Source organism: Coregonus lavaretus (assembly GCF_964263955.1).
Source record: "Coregonus lavaretus genome assembly, chromosome: 30".
Taxonomy (NCBI): domain Eukaryota; kingdom Metazoa; phylum Chordata; class Actinopteri; order Salmoniformes; family Salmonidae; genus Coregonus; species Coregonus lavaretus.
Window position 1 is genome coordinate 12,396,568 of NC_140017.1, and position 20,494 is coordinate 12,417,061.

Here is a 20,494-nt window from a genome sequence, read left to right on the forward strand (position 1 = left end):
GAAGCTTGCCTGTTGGATGTATACCCATTTATTTTTGGTGGGCCATGTTAAGTCACTGTCATTTGAGAAGCACTGGAGGAAGGTTGGAGATAGACAAGGGATTTTCTAACACAACCACAGGGCTCATGGTTGGTTGGCCCCGATACCAAATCTCTAATCAGAGTTTTTTGTTGAAGATGTCAAGTTAAAACATTTGTAATGATGGATTGCATTTATTTGCTAGCAGTTGTCATTTACAGAAACAGTGCTTTACTTGTATACCAGTTGAGCATGTATGGCAGGGAAATATGTAGGCCTACATTAGAAGAATGTTGGCTTTGAACAAGTTTATTAAAATGGAAGGGGACAAATAATCCAACAAACGTTTATATGAATTGTCACCGTGACACTCCGATGACAGGTGACTGTAAGACCCTAACTAGGTTACAGGGGCCCTAGTCTCAACAGCCAGTGTCTACAAAGAAAGCCCTATCAAATCTGGTACGTGAGACCACTGGGCCTAGTACTAACCTTTGAGGCGCTGGTCTAGGTTTTTTGAACACATGTAAGTCTTGAAATCATTAACAACAGTCTAGTCGTTGGAGGTGAAATGTTATGGTAGCAGAGCTTTCCCATCAGTGAGCTGAAGTCGGCCTCTTCTAAACGGTCCTTTTCAAAATGTTCCTCCATGTCTTCTTTCCTAACAAAATTACAGATGTATTTCAAGTGTTAATTTAAACACAGTGTTAATTTAATGTGTTATTTTAAGTGTTGATTTAATAGTGATAACTTTCAAGAATATAAGGATTTATATTTGCCAGTCTTTTCTTGATTGTTTCTTTATTCTTTATGTGAAAGTGAACAAGTTCATGTCATTTATATGAAGGCACCTGGTGTGTTTATTTTGTCATTTGACAGTTGGTTATCACGTGTCAATCAGAAGACTGACTTACATTAACAGAGAGTGAAATATTCTTTCAGACAGGGCACATGTCGCGCAGAATGACACAGTCAAAGTGTGAATTTTGCGTCAATCAATACCACCAGCCGCAGGAGCAGCCCAGCGGTGACATCAGTCATATACAGGTTACATATACCACGTTCCATTTCCTGCAATACAGAGAGACACAGCCCATTGTACATGGTCTGTAAATTGTGATTCGATATAGATTTGTCCACAGCTGCTGTTTTGCACATAGTATTTTGTAACAGGATTATACATTTTAAATGGATTTAGATTCTCACATTTCATCCATAAACTAGTCAGTCTAACTTGTTTCTGCTGGGTCAGCGCCTGCTGGTGAGGGATCCTCTCAGGCCATCCACTGTGGTGGGGGAACCACATTATATTATGCAATTTTATTTGGATTTACCTTGAGAGAAGGCAGTCCATCCCTGTCCTTATCAAACTTCTCGAAGACTCTCCTGTATAGGTTGCTTCTTCGCTTACACACTTGACAGAACCTGCGGAGATATCCCTGTGGAGAGAGGCCTGGCTGGGACACAGAGAAAGACACAAGAGAATGACCTCCAAAATCTTGTCATTTCCACCAAGTGAATGAATGACAGATCTCACATTCTGAATTGATCTGGGGAAAATCCATCCAACCCACTCTCCAGCTGTCTGAAGTCCATTGGAAGGTCAAAGCGACATATCTTCGTGGATGGACGCACCCTCGCCTCCAATGGTTGGTGTTTACCTCTCTGTTATTGGATTAATATGATTGTCAGGATTGTTAAAGACAGTGCCAACTCTTCAGTTAGTATTCAATGTATAATAAGGCTTTCTTACAGCATTCTCCAGCTCATACAACTGTGTGCATATGCTGTCCAGACTCTCCTCTCCCTCCTCACTGGTTACAGGGTGACGCAAGAGCAGCTCCTTTAGCACATCCTGGAGGACAGGACGTGTACACACAGAGACTGCTTCCACTGAAACTCAGGTAAAACTAGGAAAAGGGGGATACCTAGTCGATTGTACAACTGAATGCATTCAACTGAAATGTGTCTTCCGCATTTAACCCAACCCCTCTGAATTAGAGCGGTGCGGGTGGGCTGCCTTAATCAACATCCACGTCATCGGCGCCCAGGTTACAGTGGGTTAACTGCTATGCTCAGGGGCAGAACAACAGATTTTTACCTTGTCAGCTCGGGGATTCAATCCAGCAATCTTTCGGTTACTGGCCCAACGCTATTTTGTAATTATATCATGATCCCAAGCTTGGAATACAGTGCATTCGGAAAGTATTCAGACCCTTTGACTTTTTCCACATTTTCTTACATTACAGCCTTATTCTAAAATGGATTAAATACAACAATTTCATAATCAATCTACACACAGTACCCCATAATGACAAAACAAAAACAGGTTTTTAGAGACTCTAAATTGTGCTCAGGTGCATCCTGTTTCCATTGATCATCCTTGAGATATTTCTTCAACTTGATTGGAGTCCACCTGTGGTAAATTCAATTGATTGGACATCATTTGGAAAGGCACACACCTGTCTATATAAGGTCCCACAGTTGACAGTGTATGTCAGAGCAAAACCCAAGCCATGAGGTTGAAGGAATTGTCCGTAGAGCTCAGAGACAGGATTGTGTCGAGGCACAGATCTGGGGAAGGGTACAAAAACATTTCTGCAGCATTGAAGGTCCCCAAGAACACAGTGGCCTCCATCATTCTTAAATGGATGAAGTTTGGAACCACCAAGACTCTTCCTAGAGCTGGCCGTCCGGCCAAACTGAGCAATCGGGGGAGAAGGACCTTGGTCAGGGAGGTGACCAAGAACCTGATGGTCACTCTGACAGAGCTCCAGAGTTCTTCTGTGGAGATGGGAGAACATTCCAGAAGGACTACCATCTCTGCATCACTCCACCAATCAGGCTTTTATGGTAGAGTGGCCAGACGGAAGCCACTCCTCAGTAAAAGGCACATGACCGCGCGCTTGGAGTTTGCCAAAAGGCACCTAAAGACCCTCAGACCATGAGAAACAAGATTCTCTGGTCTGATGAAACCAAGATTGAACTCTTTGGCCTGAATGCCAAGCGTCACGTCTTGAGGAAACCTGGCACCATCCCTAAGGTGAAGCATGGTGGTGGCAGCATCATGCTGTGGGGATGTTTTTCAGCAGCAGGGACTGGGAGACTAGTCGGATCGAGGGAAATTTCAGACTGGGGCGAAGGTTCACGTTCCAAAAGGACAACGCAGGAGTGACTTCGGGACAAGTCTCTGAATGTCCTTGAGTGGCCCAGCCAGAGCCCAGACCTGAACCCAATCGAACATCTCTGGAGAGACCTGAAAATAGCTGTGCAGCGACGCTCCCCATCCAACCTGACAGAGCTTGAGAGGATCTGCAGAGAAGAATGGGAGAAACTCCTCAAATACAGGTGTGCCAAGCCTGTAGCGTCATACCCAAGAAGACCAGAGGCTGTAATCGCTGCCAAAGTTGCTTCAACAAAGTATGAGTAAAGGGTCTGAATACTAACAGTATGTAAATGTCATATTTCATTTATTTATTTTTTACATTTGCAGAAATTTCAAAAAAACAGTTTTTGCTTTGTCATTATGGGGTATTGTGTGTAGATTGATGAGGGAAAAAATCTATTTAATCCATTTTAGAATAAGGCTGTAACGTAACAATGTGGAAAAAGTCAAGGGGTCTGAATACTTTCCGAATGCACTGTATGTCTGACCTCACCTGGGGGTCAAATATCAATGGACTGACAGGCAGGAGTTCTGCTGGAATACTTTCCTTCTCCTCACACTCTGTTTTCCTCTTCACTTTCCCCCCTTCACCTGAGATCTGTCCATCAGACTTATAGGACGGCTGTAGATGATAGTTGACATGTACATTTTTTTAAATCATTAAGCGTGTTATACACTGAGTGTACAAAACATTATGAACACCTGCTCTTTCCATGACAGACTGACCAGGTGAATCCAGGTGAAAGCTATGATCCTTTATTGATGTCACTTGTTAAATCCACTTCAATCAGTGTAGATGAAGGGGAGGAGACAGGTTAAAGAAGGATTTTTAAGCCTTGAGACAATTGAGACATGGATTGTGTATGTGTGCCATTCAGAGGGTGAATGGACAAGACAAAACATTTAAGTGCCTTTGAACGGGGAATGGTAGTAGGTGCCAGGCGCATCAAGAATGGTCAGTGCTGGCAACACTTTCTGCATTGGGCCAAAAAGTAATGCTGTTATTTTATATAATCATTATTTGGTATACTGCAGCTCTAAAACATGCCTTTTCAAAAAGTTAATTTCGATTTAAATTGATTTGACAATTCTTGATTTCTCAGCTTTCGTACTTCAGTCCTTCTCAAAACAATGTTTTTTCTTCTGTGTGTAATGTGTCGCTTACCTAGTGTGTATGGAGACTCCTCACCTAGCTACTACCTCTGTTTGGCTTAGGCCTATAGTTGCTTAGTTGCTTGTAGTCTTCTTGAGCTATACATTGGTGGGTTCTGGTTTCAACTGGTGGGGTGTGCTTTCATTCTCCTAACTTCAGTGGAGGCTTTAGATGTGTGTGTACAATAGATTTACCATGACACCATAATTAATTTCACATGCATTGTAAGACTCATGGTGTGAATAAACCTGTGTTTTTATCTGAAACCACAAGAGGGCAGCAATAACTAGTGCTAGATAAAAATATTAGCTCTAATCGGCACGGATTTGGCCCCATTCAAAGTTTGTATGGCAAATATAACCTACTGTAGGGGAAATGTAAGAAAGATAAAAAAAATAGAGTACCAAAATACAGTGTTATCTAATTAAAAGGCACATTTATTAATCTTTTGGACAACTACATTCAAAACATTTCCTGCGTTGTCGGAAGCTGATAACCTGTTTTTGAGCAGACTGAAGGAACAAACAGCATTGGAAATATTAGGGATTTCCTATTTAGGGTTAAACATAGGCATGGCTATTTCCAGTAACCACTGGGAGATAGCACTAGCCTACTCCAGTTAGTTAGTTACTTCAGTGCACAGTACAGTGGGGAAAAAAAGTATTTAGTCAGCCACCAATTGTGCAAGTTCTCCCACTTAAAAAGATGAGAGAGGCCTGTAATTTTCATCATAGGTACACGTCAACTATGACAGACAAATTGAGAAAAGAAAATCTAGAAAATCACATTGTAGGATTTTTAATGAATTTATTTGCAAATTATGGTGGAAAATAAGTATTTGGTCACCTACAAACAAGCAAGATTTCTGGCTCTCACAGACCTGTAACTTCTTCTTTAAGAGGCTCCTCTGTCCTCCACTCGTTACCTGTATTAATGGCACCTGTTTGAACTTGTTATCAGTATAAAAGACACCTGTCCACAACCTCAAACAGTCACACTCCAAACTCCACTATGGCCAAGACCAAAGAGCTGTCAAAGGACACCAGAAACAAAATTGTAGACCTGCACCAGGCTGGGAAGACTGAATCTGCAATAGGTAAGCAGCTTGGTTTGAAGAAATCAACTGTGGGAGCAATTATTAGGAAATGGAAGACATACAAGACCACTGATAATCTCCCTCGATCTGGGGCTCCACGCAAGATCTCACCCCGTGGGGTCAAAATGATCACAAGAACGGTGAGCAAAAATCCCAGAACCACACGGGGGGACCTAGTGAATGACCTGCAGAGAGCTGGGACCAAAGTAACAAAGCCTACCATCAGTAACACACTACGCCGCCAGGGACTCAAATCCTGCAGCGCCAGACGTGTCCCCCTGCTTAAGCCAGTACATGTCCAGGCCCATCTGAAGTTTGCTAGAGTGCATTTGGATGATCCAGAAGAGGATTGGGAGAATGTCATATGGTCAGATGAAACCAAAATATAACTTTTTGGTAAAAACTCAACTCGTCGTGTTTGGAGGACAAAGAATGTTGAGTTGCATCCAAATAACACCATACCTACTGTGAAGCATGGGGGTGGAAACATCATGCTTTGGGGCTGTTTTTCTGCAAAGGGACCAGGACGACTGATCCGTGTAAAGGAAATAATGAATGGGGCCATGTATCGTGAGATTTTGAGTGAAAACCTCCTTCCATCAGCAAGGGCATTGAAGATGAAACGTGGCTGGGTCTTTCAGCATGACAATGATCCCAAACACACCGCCCGGGCAACGAAGGAGTGGCTTCGTAAAAAGCATTTCAAGGTCCTGGAGTGGCCTAGCCAGTCTCCAGATCTCAACCCCATAGAAAATCTTTGGAGGGAGTTGAAAGTCCGTGTTGCCCAGCGACAGCCCCAAAACATCACTGCTCTAGAGGAGATCTGCATGGAGGAATGGGCCAAAATACCAGCAACAGTGTGTGAAAACCTTGTGAAGACTTACAGAAAACGTTTGACCTGTGTCATTGCCAAAAAGGGTATATAACAAAGTATTGAGAAACTTTTGTTATTGACCAAATACTTATTTTCCACCATAATTTGCAAATAAATTCATAAAAAATCCTACAATGTGATTTTCAGGATTTTTTTTCTCATATTGTCTGTCATAGTTGACGTGTACCTATGATGAAAATTACAGGCCTCTCTCATCTTTTTAAGTGGGAGAACTTGCACAATTGTTGGCTGACTAAATACTTTTTTCCCCCACTGTATATTCTTGAACCTCTACCCTACCACTACTTGTCCCTTCTCGTTGCCATGCCAACGTGCCCTTTACTCACAGACTGGCCCCTGACTCTCTCGCTCACACAAACAGGATGCGATTCCCTCTCTACTTCCTTACAGACTTCTCTGTCAGTGACAAGTTGTGTCCACGCCTAATTCAGGAACACTGGCCCCTCGTGTAGGAGTTCTCCCACCGCGCCTGGCTCACATTGACACACACTACTCTAACACCAGCTGCAGGTTCTGACACACACACACACACACCTCATATAACCCTTCCAGTGTGAGCGGATAGGACATGAAAGATAGTTTAGACCAGCATAGAGAGAGGGAGAGGGAGAGAGGGAGACAGTTGGGCCTCCTTCACCTTGTGTGTTGATGGATGGACAGCATTGAGAAAGAGAAAGAGGAAGTGTGTTTATAAACCTTCAGCCAGGAAAGGACCTTGAGCCTGTCTTCTGTTAATTAATATCTTCTGTTTAATTGGAAACTCATATCTTAACAGTGATCAGTGTAAACAACAAACTATACCCTTGAACTTGAAAAACGTCTCACTTTAAACGAACTACAACTTATAAAGGCTTTATAGGGCTTTATAAGTCTTCATAAACAATACGTAAATGCTTTACATATCATTCAGAAGCAAAGCCATGCTACATAGAGGGTGTTGGGTACTAACTTCAAAACTTGAAATATGAAATATCCTTATTCATGTTACCATATTAGAACTGAGGGTATTGAAATCTACTGAGTGAGAAAGGGGGGAAGAACATGTTATTGTTAAATCTCAGGTATCCTACGGAGAGGAGAAGGGCCACAGTCTGGTTCCAGTCAACAGATAAGGTAGGACAGCCGTGAGTTGGGGAGGAGTGAGGAATTTGGGCCGAGGTCAAGTCAGATGAAGTGAGAAAGAGCAGGCATCACTAAAGTCCTGCCTAGCAACAGAGATGTATTGGCTGTCTCGGTGTGCAAGAAGTTGACTCCACCCAGTGGAGGGTATAAATATATGTACTTGTGGACTCATGTCTTTCTCTTATGCAGCTGTTTGACCCAGTGGGTGAATAAACTTGGTTTGAACTCGTTCCGTGAGTTTTACTCTGTTTATTTAGAACCTAACAGTTGGAGCTGCGAGCAGGGTTCACCACAATTTACAATTTAACTGGAGTGTCCGAATCAGTGGAGCAGGAGCCTGTACAGTTCCTACACCTGCTACCACTCATTCTGACATCTTGGGGAGATGAGAATCGTAGGCTGAACAATTATAGGATACGGACCTAGAAAACCTGAGTTTATTCAGTAGGCCCATTGTGTGACGACCGGTCATAAATATATGGTGTAGGGTAGGTTCCTTTAAGGACCGGTCCCGTGTAGAGGTGTTCCTCTGCGAGATCCATAGAAATATATGGTGTAGGGTAGGTTCCTTTAAGGATAGGTCCCGAGTGGGGGTGTTCCTCTGCGAGATCCATAGAAATATATGGTGTAGGGTAGGTTCCTTTAAGGATAGGTCCCGAGTGGGGGTGTTCCTCTGCGAGATCCATAGAAATATATGGTGTAGGGTAGGTTCCTTTAAGGATAGGTCCCGAGTGGGGGTGTTCCTCTGCGAGATCCATAGAAATATATGGTGTAGGGTAGGTTCCTTTAAGGATAGGTCCCGAGTGGGGGTGTTCCTCTGCGAGATCCATAGAAATATATGGTGTAGGGTAGGTTCCTTTAAGGATAGGTCCCGAGTGGGGGTGTTCCTCTGCGAGATCCATAGAAATACATGGTTTAGGGTAGGTTCTATAAGGATAGGTCCCGAGTGGAGCTAGTTCTCGGCGAGATCCATGCGTGACACTACAGTGTAGGGTAGGTTCTGTGTAGGATAGGTCCCTAGTGGGAGTATTCCCCTGCGAGATTTATAAGAAGGACGAAAGTCTGAGTGGCCGTGAGGCAGTAGAGCAGGGTTCTTCATTTCCGGTCCTGGAGGGCCGAAACACTTCTGTTTTGTATTTCTACCTGGTAGTTAATTGCACTCACCTGATGTCCCAGGTCTGAATTAGCCCCTGATTAGAAGGAGAGGATGAAAAACAGAGGTGTTTCGGCCCTCCAGGACCGGAATTGAAGAACCCTGCAGTAGAGTGTGTGTGGGTGTCATGCTTGTGTACTAGTATAAAAGGTTGCCTATAAGTTCTGGAGGAGAGCCTCATCCATGGTTAGAAAATATAAAAGATATTCAAATGTTGTTTAAACATAAGGAGCAATAAGGAGAAAGGTTGGTTTATGCCCTATTGGGAGAGGGAACCGAGACAGATCATGTGGAAATAGGAAGACGACAGTGAATAATTCTGGTAATGAGTGTTGTCAACAACAGTGATAATGGAGGCATAACACTGGAATAAGACATTAGGTCACCCGTATTCTCCAGTAGTAAATTGGCAGAAGCTTCAGTATTGTGTCTAATACAAGGTATCAGGTCCAGTGACCAAATGATTAGGTAACGATACTGGCGGCCCAGATTCTCCCTGTAAAGGGGGGCTAGAGGAAGAAAAGTTTAATAAAGCCATAGAGGCGCTGAAAGTGGCGCACGAGCATTCTACCAATTCGACTCGAATATGGGATTTATTTTGCAAACTGGACAAAATTGGTCAGCATTTCCCTGCTGACGGAAAACTCCAATCTAATAAAGAATTCAGAGATGCAATTGTGACTTGGCACAATGACATAAAAGAAAAATCTAAAGCTAAATACACCAGCATTTTGATGTCAGCGTTCTATAAACAAAAAAGAAAAACCGATAAAACCAAAATTAGTAGATGTACTCAGCTGCAAAAAGACTGGGTACGTGAATATATTGATAGAATGTGTACGTCTGCTTTGATGGCAGGTTTGAAACCTGTTATCAAAACGGCTATTGCGGAGGTAGTGGACTAACATTTTCATTGGGATGAAATAGAGCAGGAGGCTTTGAGAGTGGAATCTAATTCCGATCACTTCGTAGCCATGCGTGTGGCTAATATAGCCACAGTGAAAGTCACTAACAGTGGTTTCAATGGCCAAGGTAAGACAAGGAAACAGAGAGGAAAGGGTAGCAAACTGGTGCTAATGCACAGCTACTACCCATATCTCTGACCATAGGACCAGTAACAATACACGGATAATGTTACATGGCGACGGGTGTGGAACCAATTTTGGGGTTGAAAGAATCTATATGAAATGCCAGGGGAATTCATTCTAAAAGGTAACAAGTTAGAATTGGCACGGCCAAACACTCCTTACAAGCTCAGAAAACCTTGTTTGTTATTTTATCTCGTGAGACATTTTATTTAGTCTTATTCTGAAATAGATTTATTGAATTGACGAAAGGGAGGAGGGTCACGAGAAATTAGAGTGGAGTTAATATTGTGAGTAATTGTTAGTAGAGTTTTGAAAAAGCAATTCTGTCAAGTGACAGCGTTGGGGTTACCAAACCTAAAATGACCTTTTAAAATGTTTGTTCATGAACATGAAGGCATTGTAGTGCGGTGGTTACGGAAAATCATGGGGAAAAGAGAGACCAGTCATATACGGGAGTAAATCGTTAGACTGAGTGCCTTTGAACGGGGAATGGTAGTAGGTGCCAGAAATGTCGCCATGTCGAAGAGTAGTACAAGCAACATAAAGGGTACATAAATGTTGGGATGGATTAAAACAAACGATTAATGATTGGAGGGAGGACAGTGGACTCATTATCATGTTTCTTTTGTAATTAAAACTTTTGGGTTGCTGATTAAGATGTAGCATAGTGAATACAAACTAAATGTACACTTTCTCTTCCATGAGAGGATGGGGTGTCCTTATCTCTCTCTTTGAAATGTTTCCTTGAGACTGTTAGTTTTATAAAGTATAAAGGTATCTGGATCCGGCTGTAAAGGGAGCTCCCAGATAACCAAAGGCATGGCCATCTGTTTTTTTTTTGCCCTATGTTTTACCACACACACCAGCACATGCACACACAACCCACCGGTTATTACTATTTGTTAGTGGTGTTAATACCGTGTTTGATTTATTGTGTTTGATTTATTTATTTTGGTTGTAAACTGGGTACGCAGAATAATGGAAACATTTGAAATGTTGTTAAATGGTTTCTGAAGGACAGGGAAAGAAAAGGGAAAGGAAATACTTAATGGTGTTGAATGACCTTTGACCTGACTTCCTAGTGAGGCCTGATCACCCTTACTAGAAAGGCTAGAGACATTTGGTAAGATTTAAGTATAATATGAATTGCTGTTGCTGTTTTTGTTCTTGTTTTTGTCTTTGTTTCGATACAAATCTCACCAGATTGGGTCTGCTGTATGGTGGGGAGTTCTCGCTAAGGGTTAGCTCTCTAACTCACTGACCCTGTAACTCTGCGGTGAAGTCGCTAGTATGATAAGGGAGTATAAGCCATTTTGGAAAATGGTTTCAACAGTGTGTGATTATGCTCTTGGACATTTGTCTTAGGAATTTTGTATTAAGAAAATTGGGAAGGTAATAATTTGTCATACGGTAAATAGTTGTTGGGATTTTCTGAATCAGAAATGACTTAAACTGTTGTTTTGGTCTGTCCTCTCTCAAAGTTATGGCGATAGTGACTACCGATGGTATCTATATGCATGGAAGGAATAATACGATGAGAACAGTGTGAGCTTCACCCCCCCTAACTGGCTGAAGTAATGGTGTTCACTACGGCCCTGTCCTGCACCACTTCTACTGAGACCTGAGTACGAGCCAGCAACCTGTGTACGAGCGGCAGGCGTGCGGCATGAGTCCTGAGACGTACATGTGGAGTGAGCATGGAGATAGATCACGTCCAAACTTCTCTCATGCTGCTGGTGCACTGGGAAAATGGACCAGACAGAATGGACTGTACAGAATGGTGGTGGCGGCTCAGGTGAGAGATTTGTTTGCTGGGGAAAATGTGATTATCCCCCAGATATTGAAATCAGGACATTATCAAGGGCTATCAACTGTGACAGGCATGAGTTACATATGTGCCGTTGGGAAGATGAACTATAACGATATCTGAAGAAGAAAATGAAGATATGCCAGAAGGAGGGGGGTGGTCAACTGTGCCCGTAAATTGATTTAGGGTTGCCCTAAACTGTTTATTTGGGGTATCAGGTTGATTTTGGAGATCTACACACTGGGAAGTTTATGGTAATTTAGATTAAAGACTATTGAGATACCGATCTGTCATTAACATGCCACTAGCAACAGTAAAACGGGGACAAACGGGGCCGTGATGAGAAAAGTGAATCCTGGTAATATAAGTAGTGCATACTGTCTATATATTTTCCCTGTCTGTAAATGTATATACTAATAGTGTCGGTGTGTGCTAAGTTGAGGCTCGAATTCGAGTGATAGACTCAATGTAAAGCACTAAGGACCCATTCTAAATTTGGGTTGGCTAATTTATCAAGTGCTTAATTATGATTTGGAAAGGAGAGAAAAAGAGAGAGAGCGTGGCCCCTAAGCTGTGAGGGGAGGGTGCACTGCTCGAGTCTTTTGAGTCTAGGGACGGTTTCCTCCCAGGAAACCTTATCTTTTAGTGTCCTCCGAGAGGGAGGTTATTAGAGAACCCACTAGACGATAGCTTGGACTAACCATGATGGGATACTTGATAGTAGGGGTTTCGTTTTACCATGTCATCAGAATCCTAATGTTAAAGCGCATCAATACATATGGCTTGCTGGATGATACAGTACAATGAATTATGTACAAGGCTCATAGTCTGCATCTTGCTTTGACACCCGAGGATGAGGATGAAGGGGACTGGCATGGAGACTAGCATCCCATTGGCATAGAACAGAACGGATGGACAGAGACTGGCATGGAGACTAGCATCCCATTGGCATAGAACAGAACGGATGGACAGAGACTGGCATGGAGACTAGCATCCCATTGGCATAGAACAGAACGGATGGACAGAGACTGGCATGGAGACTAGCATCCCATTGGCATAGAACAGAACGGATGGACAGAGACTGGCATGGAGACTAGCATCCCATTGGCATAGAACAGAACGGATGGACAGAGACTGGCATGGAGACTAGCATCCCATTGGCATAGAACAGAACGGATGGACAGAGACTGGCATGGAGACTAGCATCCCATTGGCATAGAACAGAACGGATGGACAGAGACTGGCATGGAGACTAGCATCCCATTGGCATAGAACAGAACGGATGGACAGAGACTGGCATGGAGACTAGCATCCCATTGGCATAGAACAGAACGGATGGACAGAGACTGGCATGGAGACTAGCATCCCATTGGCATAGAACAGAACGGATGGACAGAGACTGGCATGGAGACTAGCATCCCATTGGCATAGAACGGATGGACAGAGACTGGCATGGAGACTAGCACCCCATTGGCATAGAACAGAACGGATGGACAGAGACTGGCATGGAGACTAGCATCCCATTGGCATAGAACAGAACGGATGGACAGAGACTGGCATGGAGACTAGCATCCCATTGGCATAGAACAGAACGGATGGACAGAGACTGGCATGGAGACTAGCATCCCATCGGCATAGAACAGAACGGATGGACGGCTCTTTCCCCAATCTCATTCACATCAAGGGTGGTGTGAAATTATTAAACATGTATTTTCTCTCTTCCCTGTTCAAGTCAATATGTTTCCTAGGTGTCGTGGAACATGTGAGTGATCATTGTTCCAGAGGAGGGATTGTTGGAAATTGACTAATTGACTTCAGCATGTTCTAGTGTGTTTATAACTATATAAGTGGACTAGCAGTAGTGACTAACATGTTATGGGTTAGATGGAATGATTTATGTGTAAATGTATTGGTAGCCGGAGGCTAAGTACATACAGGGCCTGTGTTTGAGGCAGAATGTTTGCATAAGGGTGTTAGTTGCAGAGTCTGGCAGGACCAACAAAAACCAAGGTGTTAACATTACAGGGAATTGGGAAAGGTGAATGGAATGTGACTGGAGCGGAGATCTGTGTGGCTCATAAATTAAGGAAGTGGGTAATAGAGTCTCTGGGGAACGATACCACTCCTCTGTGTATAGTGATACAGGGGATCGCTCGTAGTAGAGGAAGGACATCTAACTGTGCACAATATAGAGACTACTATGAAGTTAAATTGAACGTCACACATGCCCAGATCATGGTGGGAGTAGCAGAGATAGTGTTCTCATTTCAGACACCATTGTCAACTTTCAGTGAGGGGTTCGTCAAAGAAGGTACAACACTTGAAAGAATAGCTACAGATCCCTGTATACAGGAGGCCACCTCACGGGAAGGGAGGTATGCTGTAATAATAGCATCACATCTCCTGAAGAGTGTGATTAAGAAACATGTGACTCAGAGTTTTGTAAGGTTGGATACTCTTCCAACACCACTAATATCTCCCCCGTCTCTAACAGCCAGCAAACACTTGACATATCTCCCAGAAGATTGGGACCGAGTGACGGTAAACGGAAAGTGTCAGAAGGTGGCTGCTTATCAACCGTTGGGACCCAATGTTTACACTGTAACGAGGGTGGTCACACAGGGGTGGGGTGTACATCAGCCTTGGGATGAGCGATGTGTACCTAACCTAAGCACTGGAAAGTATTATCCACAGGTACAGACTGTAGCAGAACATAGGAGGCCATTGGAGATGTTGGTGGCTAGGGAACCGGGTATGAGTTGGGAGACAGGTAGGGTGTATCTGAAAGGTTCAGTCCTAGATCTATCAGTGAACCACGAAGGCAATAGGAGAGGAGGAGACAGACTCCATGCAATAGCTATTCTCACGGCAGTCGCTGTGGGGACAGTATCTGAAGGAGTAGTAGTAGTGGTGAAGAGTGCTATAGTAACAGCATGCAACTGGACGACGGCGCAAATGAGGGGTATTTTGAAGTATGCGTCATAGGCAGTGTTAGTAGTAGCAGGGGTTACCTTGGTAGCATTGTTGGGATATCACTTTCTGAGGGCATTGATGTGGAAACGTATATACAGTGCTGATTTACCTCAGGACGAGGTAAAGTTAATTAGGGCCACCGCACATATCGGGTGGCCATGGAGGAAGGAGGAGATGGGGAGCGAAGTGAAAATGACATGGCTTGGAAACACCTCTTGTAACCTGTGGCCTGACGGGGATGACTGGGTGAAAGCATGAGGAGGTTTTCTAGGGCCTTCATTTTTGTGTAACCCAGCAGAAAATTATCCCGAAGGTATAGAGTCAGTCGAAGAGAGAGTGGGAATCGTCATGTTATCAAACTTTGGTTTTTCTTTGCATATATAAATTATGCACAGCTTAACGCATAATGAATACTTGTTATGTTTTGTGTTTCTTTTTGCTTTTCAAGTCTTGTGCTATCACTCTCTTAGGAACCAGAAGGAGGAAATGGAGAAAGTCAAAAGCTCCAGCTGAAATGGAGGAAGTCAAAAGCTCCAGCTGAAATGGAGGAAGTCAAAAGCTCCAGCTGAAATGTCATTATCAGTTGTCCGACGAGAGAGGGACAAAAGAGTGTGCATAGTATAATCATAGATCAGAGGCCATAAGTCTCGGAGGAGTAAATATACAAATCAACTGTGAATGTTAATCATGTTTTATTTTTTGTTCATGTTTTATTTGTTTGTTTGTTTATAAGTAATTTCCAAGTTTATACAGTGGGGAAAAAAAGTATTTAGTCAGCCACCAATTGTGCAAGTTCTCCCACTTAAAAAGATGAGAGAGGCCTGTAATTTTCATCATAGGTACACGTCAACTATGACAGACAAAATGAGAAAAAAAATCCTGAAAATCACATTGTAGGATTTTTTATGAATTTATTTGCAAATTATGGTGGAAAATATGTATTTGGTCAATAACAAAAGTTTCTCAATACTTTGTTATATACCCTTTGTTGGCAATGACACAGGTCAAACGTTTTCTGTAAGTCTTCACAAGGTTTTCACACACTGTTGCTGGTATTTTGGCCCATTCCTCCATGCAGATCTCCTCTAGAGCAGTGATGTTTTGGGTCTGTTGCTGGGCAACACAGACTTTCAACTCCCTCCAAAGATTTTCTATGGGGTTGAGATCTGGAGACTGGCTAGGCCACTCCAGGACCTTGAAATGCTTCTTACGAAGCCACTCCTTCGTTGCCCGGGCGGTGTGTTTGGGATCATTGTCATGCTGAAAGACCCAGCCACGTTTCATCTTCAATGCCCTTGCTGATGGAAGGAGGTTTTCACTCAAAATCTCACGATACATGGCCCCATTCATTCTTTCCTTTACACGGATCCGTCGTCCTGGTCCCTTTGCAGAAAAACAGCCCCAAAGCATGATGTTTCCACACCCATGCTTCACAGTAGGTATGGTGTTCTTTGGATGCAACTCAGCATTCTTTGTCCTCCAAACACGACGAGTTGAGTTTTTACCAAAAAGTGATATTTTGGTTTCATCTGACCATATGACATTCTCCCAATCCTCTTCTGGATCATCCAAATGCACTCTAGCAAACTTCAGACGGGCCTGGACATGTACTGGCTTAAGCAGGGGGACACATCTTGCACTGCAGGATTTGAGTCCCTGGCGGCGTAGTGTGTTACTGATGGTAGGCTTTGTTACTTTGGTCCCAGCTCTCTGCAGGTCTTTCACTAGGTCCCCCCGTGTGGTTCTGAGATTTTTGCTCACCGTTCTTGTGATCATTTTGACCCCACGGGGTGAGATCTTGCGTGGAGCCCCAGATCGAGGGAGATTATCAGTGGTCTTGTATGTCTTCCATTTCCTAATAATTGCTCCCACAGTTGATTTCTTCAAACCAAGCTGCTTACCTATTGCAGATTCAGTCTTCCCAGCCTGGTGCAGGTCTACAATTTTGTTTCTGGTGTCCTTTGACAGCTCTTTGGTCTTGGCCATAGTGGAGTTTGGAGTGTGACTGTTTGAGGTTGTAGACAGGTGTCTTTTATACTGATAACAAGTTCAAACAGGTGCCATTAATACAGGTAACGAGTGGAGGACAGAGGAGCCTCTTAAAGAAGAAGTTACAGGTCTGTGAGAGCCAGAAATCTTGCTTGTTTGTAGGTGACCAAATACTTATTTTCCACCATAATTTGCAAATAAATTCATTAAAAATCCTAATGTGATTTTCTGGATTTATTTTTCTCAATTTGTCTGTCATAGTTGACGTGTACCTATGATGAAAATTACAGGCCTCTCTCATCTTTTTAAGTGGGAGAACTTGCACAATTGTTGGCTGACTAAATACTTTTTTTCCCCACTGTATAATGTTGAACAGTATGGAGTTATTGTTCAAAAGGGGGGACTGTTGGGTACTAACTTCTAAACTTGAAATATGATATATCCTTATTCATGTTACCATATTAGAACTGAGGGTACGGAAATCTACTGAGTGAGAAAAGGGAGTGCAGGAAGAACATGTTATTGTTAAATCTCATGTATCCTACGGAGAGGAGAAGGGCCACAGTCTGGTTCCAGTCAACAGATAAGGTAGGACAGCCTTGAGTTGGGGAGGAGTGAGGAATTTGGGCCGAGGTCAGGTCAGATGAAGTGAGAAAGAACAGGCATCACTGCCTAGCAACAGAGATGTATTGGCTGTCTCGGTGTGCAAGGAGTTGACTCCGCCCAGTGGAGGGTATAAATATATGTACTTGTGGAAACATGGCTGTTTGACCCAGTGGGGAATAAACTTGGTTTGAGCTTTTCCTAGTCGTCCGTGAGTTTTACTCATTCACAATACGTTAATGCTTTACATATCATTCATAAGCAAAGTCATGCTACATAGAGGGTAATAAAAAAGGTCATTACATGCTTTGCCAAATGTACCTGTTTTTCATGTTCTTTTCTGGTTCTGGTTGCCTTCTCTTACAGTTCTTGTTCTTCCCAGTATGTTTCAGGGACGTCTCTGTGTGTTCTCTCTCTCTCTCTCTTCTCATCCATAACAGTCTGTTAGGCTGAGCCCAGGCTGAGGCCTTGCTGCGTCAAGGCTACTGTATCCTGTTGATGCCCAGCAATCTGGAATACCTCGGGAACGTGTCAAAGGTCAAAGGATGTGTGTCACTGTCACTTCCCCTCCCAGCAGCCCCCCAGACACTGTAGGAAGACACACAGCAAGGAACCACTACTACCACATGTACAAACAGCCATGCTCTCACACACATATCTGCATGTTCACAAGGCCGTACACAAGGCTGTGATGAACACACACATCCAGGGAACACTGTGATAGAGGATGAGAAGGAACAGAAACATAGATGTTACAGAAGAGCCACTGACCACAGCCCACCATAGCCCATACTTTCTCCAAAACACTACTCAACACAACCATAATCAGTTTCTATGCTTATTCTCAGTCACCCTCACCACAAATCCCACCACTGACTGACCATATTGATGACCCAAAACATACAGTAATATAGAGTCACTTTTCCTTCGCCACTCATACACCCAAACCCATGCTGTAACTCCAGACTCAGCAAAACACAGTCTATCGTTGATATTCAATCCATATCAGTGTTGATAATTAACATTGTGTGGTGGCATTGCTGAGATCCCTAGACATCAGTGGTCCAGGGAGGGCAGCTTTTAAAGGGTGTGACTGTGAGAGGATGCTGAGAGGATACTGAGAGGATGCTGGTCGAGGGAACAAACAGAAACCTTGGGAAGGGTCTCAGGGCACTGAGGGCAGTCAGTGTCACAGCAAAGATCAATGGGGTCATCTGTCTGTGTGTGTGTGTGTCTGTGTGTGTGTGTGTGTGTTCACGCCATTCTGTCACCACAGACAGAGATATGGTTACAATGTTGCCTCTGTCTGATGACCCCCTGGCCTACACTCATCTGACCATCTGCCTGTCTACATTAATTAGTGTACCCCTTGGGGAGAGGAAACCGAAGACACTAGAAATACAAGAGGCACAAGTCCCTTATTTGTTTTTGGAGAGGTGGGGGAGGCATGTGGTGTGTACGCGTGCCTCCCAGTTGTATATCCAGGGGAAACGTAGGGAAGCAGAGTGGGTTCCTCCGGTGTTTACCTTGTGAATGTTGGGAACGTCCGAGACAGGATGCATGGGTCCAGGAGGAAGCCCTGATACCCGGGCCAACCCAGAGTACATTGTGCCACAGCGATCTGGTGTGCAGGGACATCAATTATACTGCTGGGCCGGGTGTGGAAAGAGAGCCTGACACTGTAACTATCTATACATATCCTTCGCCTGCTAAGGGGAAATTCGCACTAGAGCACTGCACAGAAGCAGGAAACATCCTTGTGCTTTGACTGTCTTGGCCTCGTTAGATAGCTGAGAAAAGAAGCATACATGTAAATCACTGTATGTGCTGCCAGTAAAATCATTTTTTTTCTACTTTAGTTTTACTTTTCATTCTTTCTATAGAAAGTGTCCTATTCCTCTCACCGACGTTAAGGGGAGGAATTTGTACAAACGTGCGAGGGGTGAATTCATTGCTACGCCGTTAGAAGGACCGAGTAAGTGGACGGAGGACAGAGAGAGACAGAGAGAGAGGGATCGAGAAAGAGAGAAGGAAAGAGAGAGAGAGAGCGACCATGATGGAGCTGACGATCCAATTGATCCCTACAGGTGAGATCATCCTGTCCCCTGGGAAGAATGGAGAGAGCTACTGCCACAGCTGCACAAAGGTGAGTCCATCCAGTCAACCTGCTCCTCATACACTTTAAATAACTAGATATCCAAGAGTAGGATTTCTTTAGCCTGGTCCTAGATCTGTTTGTGCTGTCTTGCTAACTTTTCCAACCTTGGCGAGACAACACAGACATATCTGGGACCAGGCTAGGATTTGCCTGTGGATTTGAAAGTAGAGCTGATGTATCATTTTAGAGGTTCACTGTGCATGGGAAAAAAGTTGTTTACCTTGGCCGCCGCTCACTCTGGTTATCGCTTGACCACAGGAGGATGGTGGCACCTTAATTGGGGGAGAACAGGCTCATGGTAATAGCTGGAGCGGAATTAGTGGAATGGTTTCCACATGTTTGATGCCATTCCATTTGCTCCGTTCCAGCCATTATTATGAGCCGTCCTCCCCTCAGCAGCCTCCAAGCGGCTTGACTATGTACAGTAGATTTGTTTGTACCAAATAGTTGGCTTGATAGAGTGTAATCAATATCATCCTCATTCGATTTTTCCACTCAGTGCCCGCAGTCAGGAAACACGTGCTAGGCCATTGATGTTGATTATGCATACCGGTCCAGCAGAGTGCCAAGTGAAAAACGTTACATGTGGCTCATAATGTGCTGGCTACTTCAGTGTGTTTGGAGAGTGTGAAGAAGTGTGAAAACTTCATCCAATGTAAATGCAGATTCAGAAAAGTATACAACAGAAAATGAATGGTGGACTGGCACTATCTTAATTTCAAGATAGAGAACGTAATTTGAATAAACTAATTATAAACAATAAGAAAATCCAAACCAACTGAATGGTTGATTGCCACTTAAATAACTATATTAACATAACACATTATCAATTTAAAGAAGGGTTACATGTTTCTCTATGGAATGGGGAGAGCATTATTCTCTGCCAATAAAATTGTCTCGAATCACATTTTTGTTGCACAAGTTCCTGGTGAATGTGAGCGAGTGGTAATAGAGGGGGTGGGACTGGGTCTCCAGTTCACACAATCTAAAGAATGCCAGGGTGTGGGGCTTTAAATCAGACAGCACATGGTGAAATAACAGGCTGTGCCATAGAAAGCAGTGCAGGTTAAAGGAATGTTGGACTAGTACACAAACCAACTTTGACCAACTTGGATCTTAAGAATAAAGTACAACCAGACATAATTAACATTATCTGATAATCATAATTTATCAACTTTAGTTTGAGCCTTGTGTTAATTCAGTGAGCCGGAATGGCTAATGACGTGAATGGTATGGAATGTAGGTGAGTTAAATACAGAGAAATTCCTGGAAC

At 43.4% G+C, this 20,494-nt stretch overlaps 1 protein-coding gene and 1 long non-coding RNA gene across 2 annotated transcripts in view; one reads left to right on the forward strand and one right to left on the reverse strand.

Annotated features, from left to right (window-relative positions):
• Positions 1-18: 18 nt before the first annotated feature.
• LOC311106073 lies at positions 19-1,474 on the reverse strand. The gene is made up of 3 exons (XR_014610293.1): positions 1,353-1,474; positions 933-1,089; positions 19-679 (listed from the first exon to the last, which is right to left on the reverse strand). It is a non-coding gene; the product is annotated as an uncharacterized lncRNA (long non-coding RNA).
• Positions 1,475-18,700: 17,226 nt separating this feature from the next.
• LOC311105972 (unconventional myosin-Ic-like) overlaps positions 18,701-20,494 on the forward strand; it is a 53,233-nt gene continuing 51,439 nt past the window's right edge. Inside the window, exon 1 of the mRNA XM_084148216.1 lies at positions 18,701-19,209. Coding sequence (XP_084004342.1) covers positions 19,117-19,209 — 93 coding nt within the window. The 5' untranslated portion in view covers positions 18,701-19,116. The remainder of the gene's footprint in view (positions 19,210-20,494) is intronic.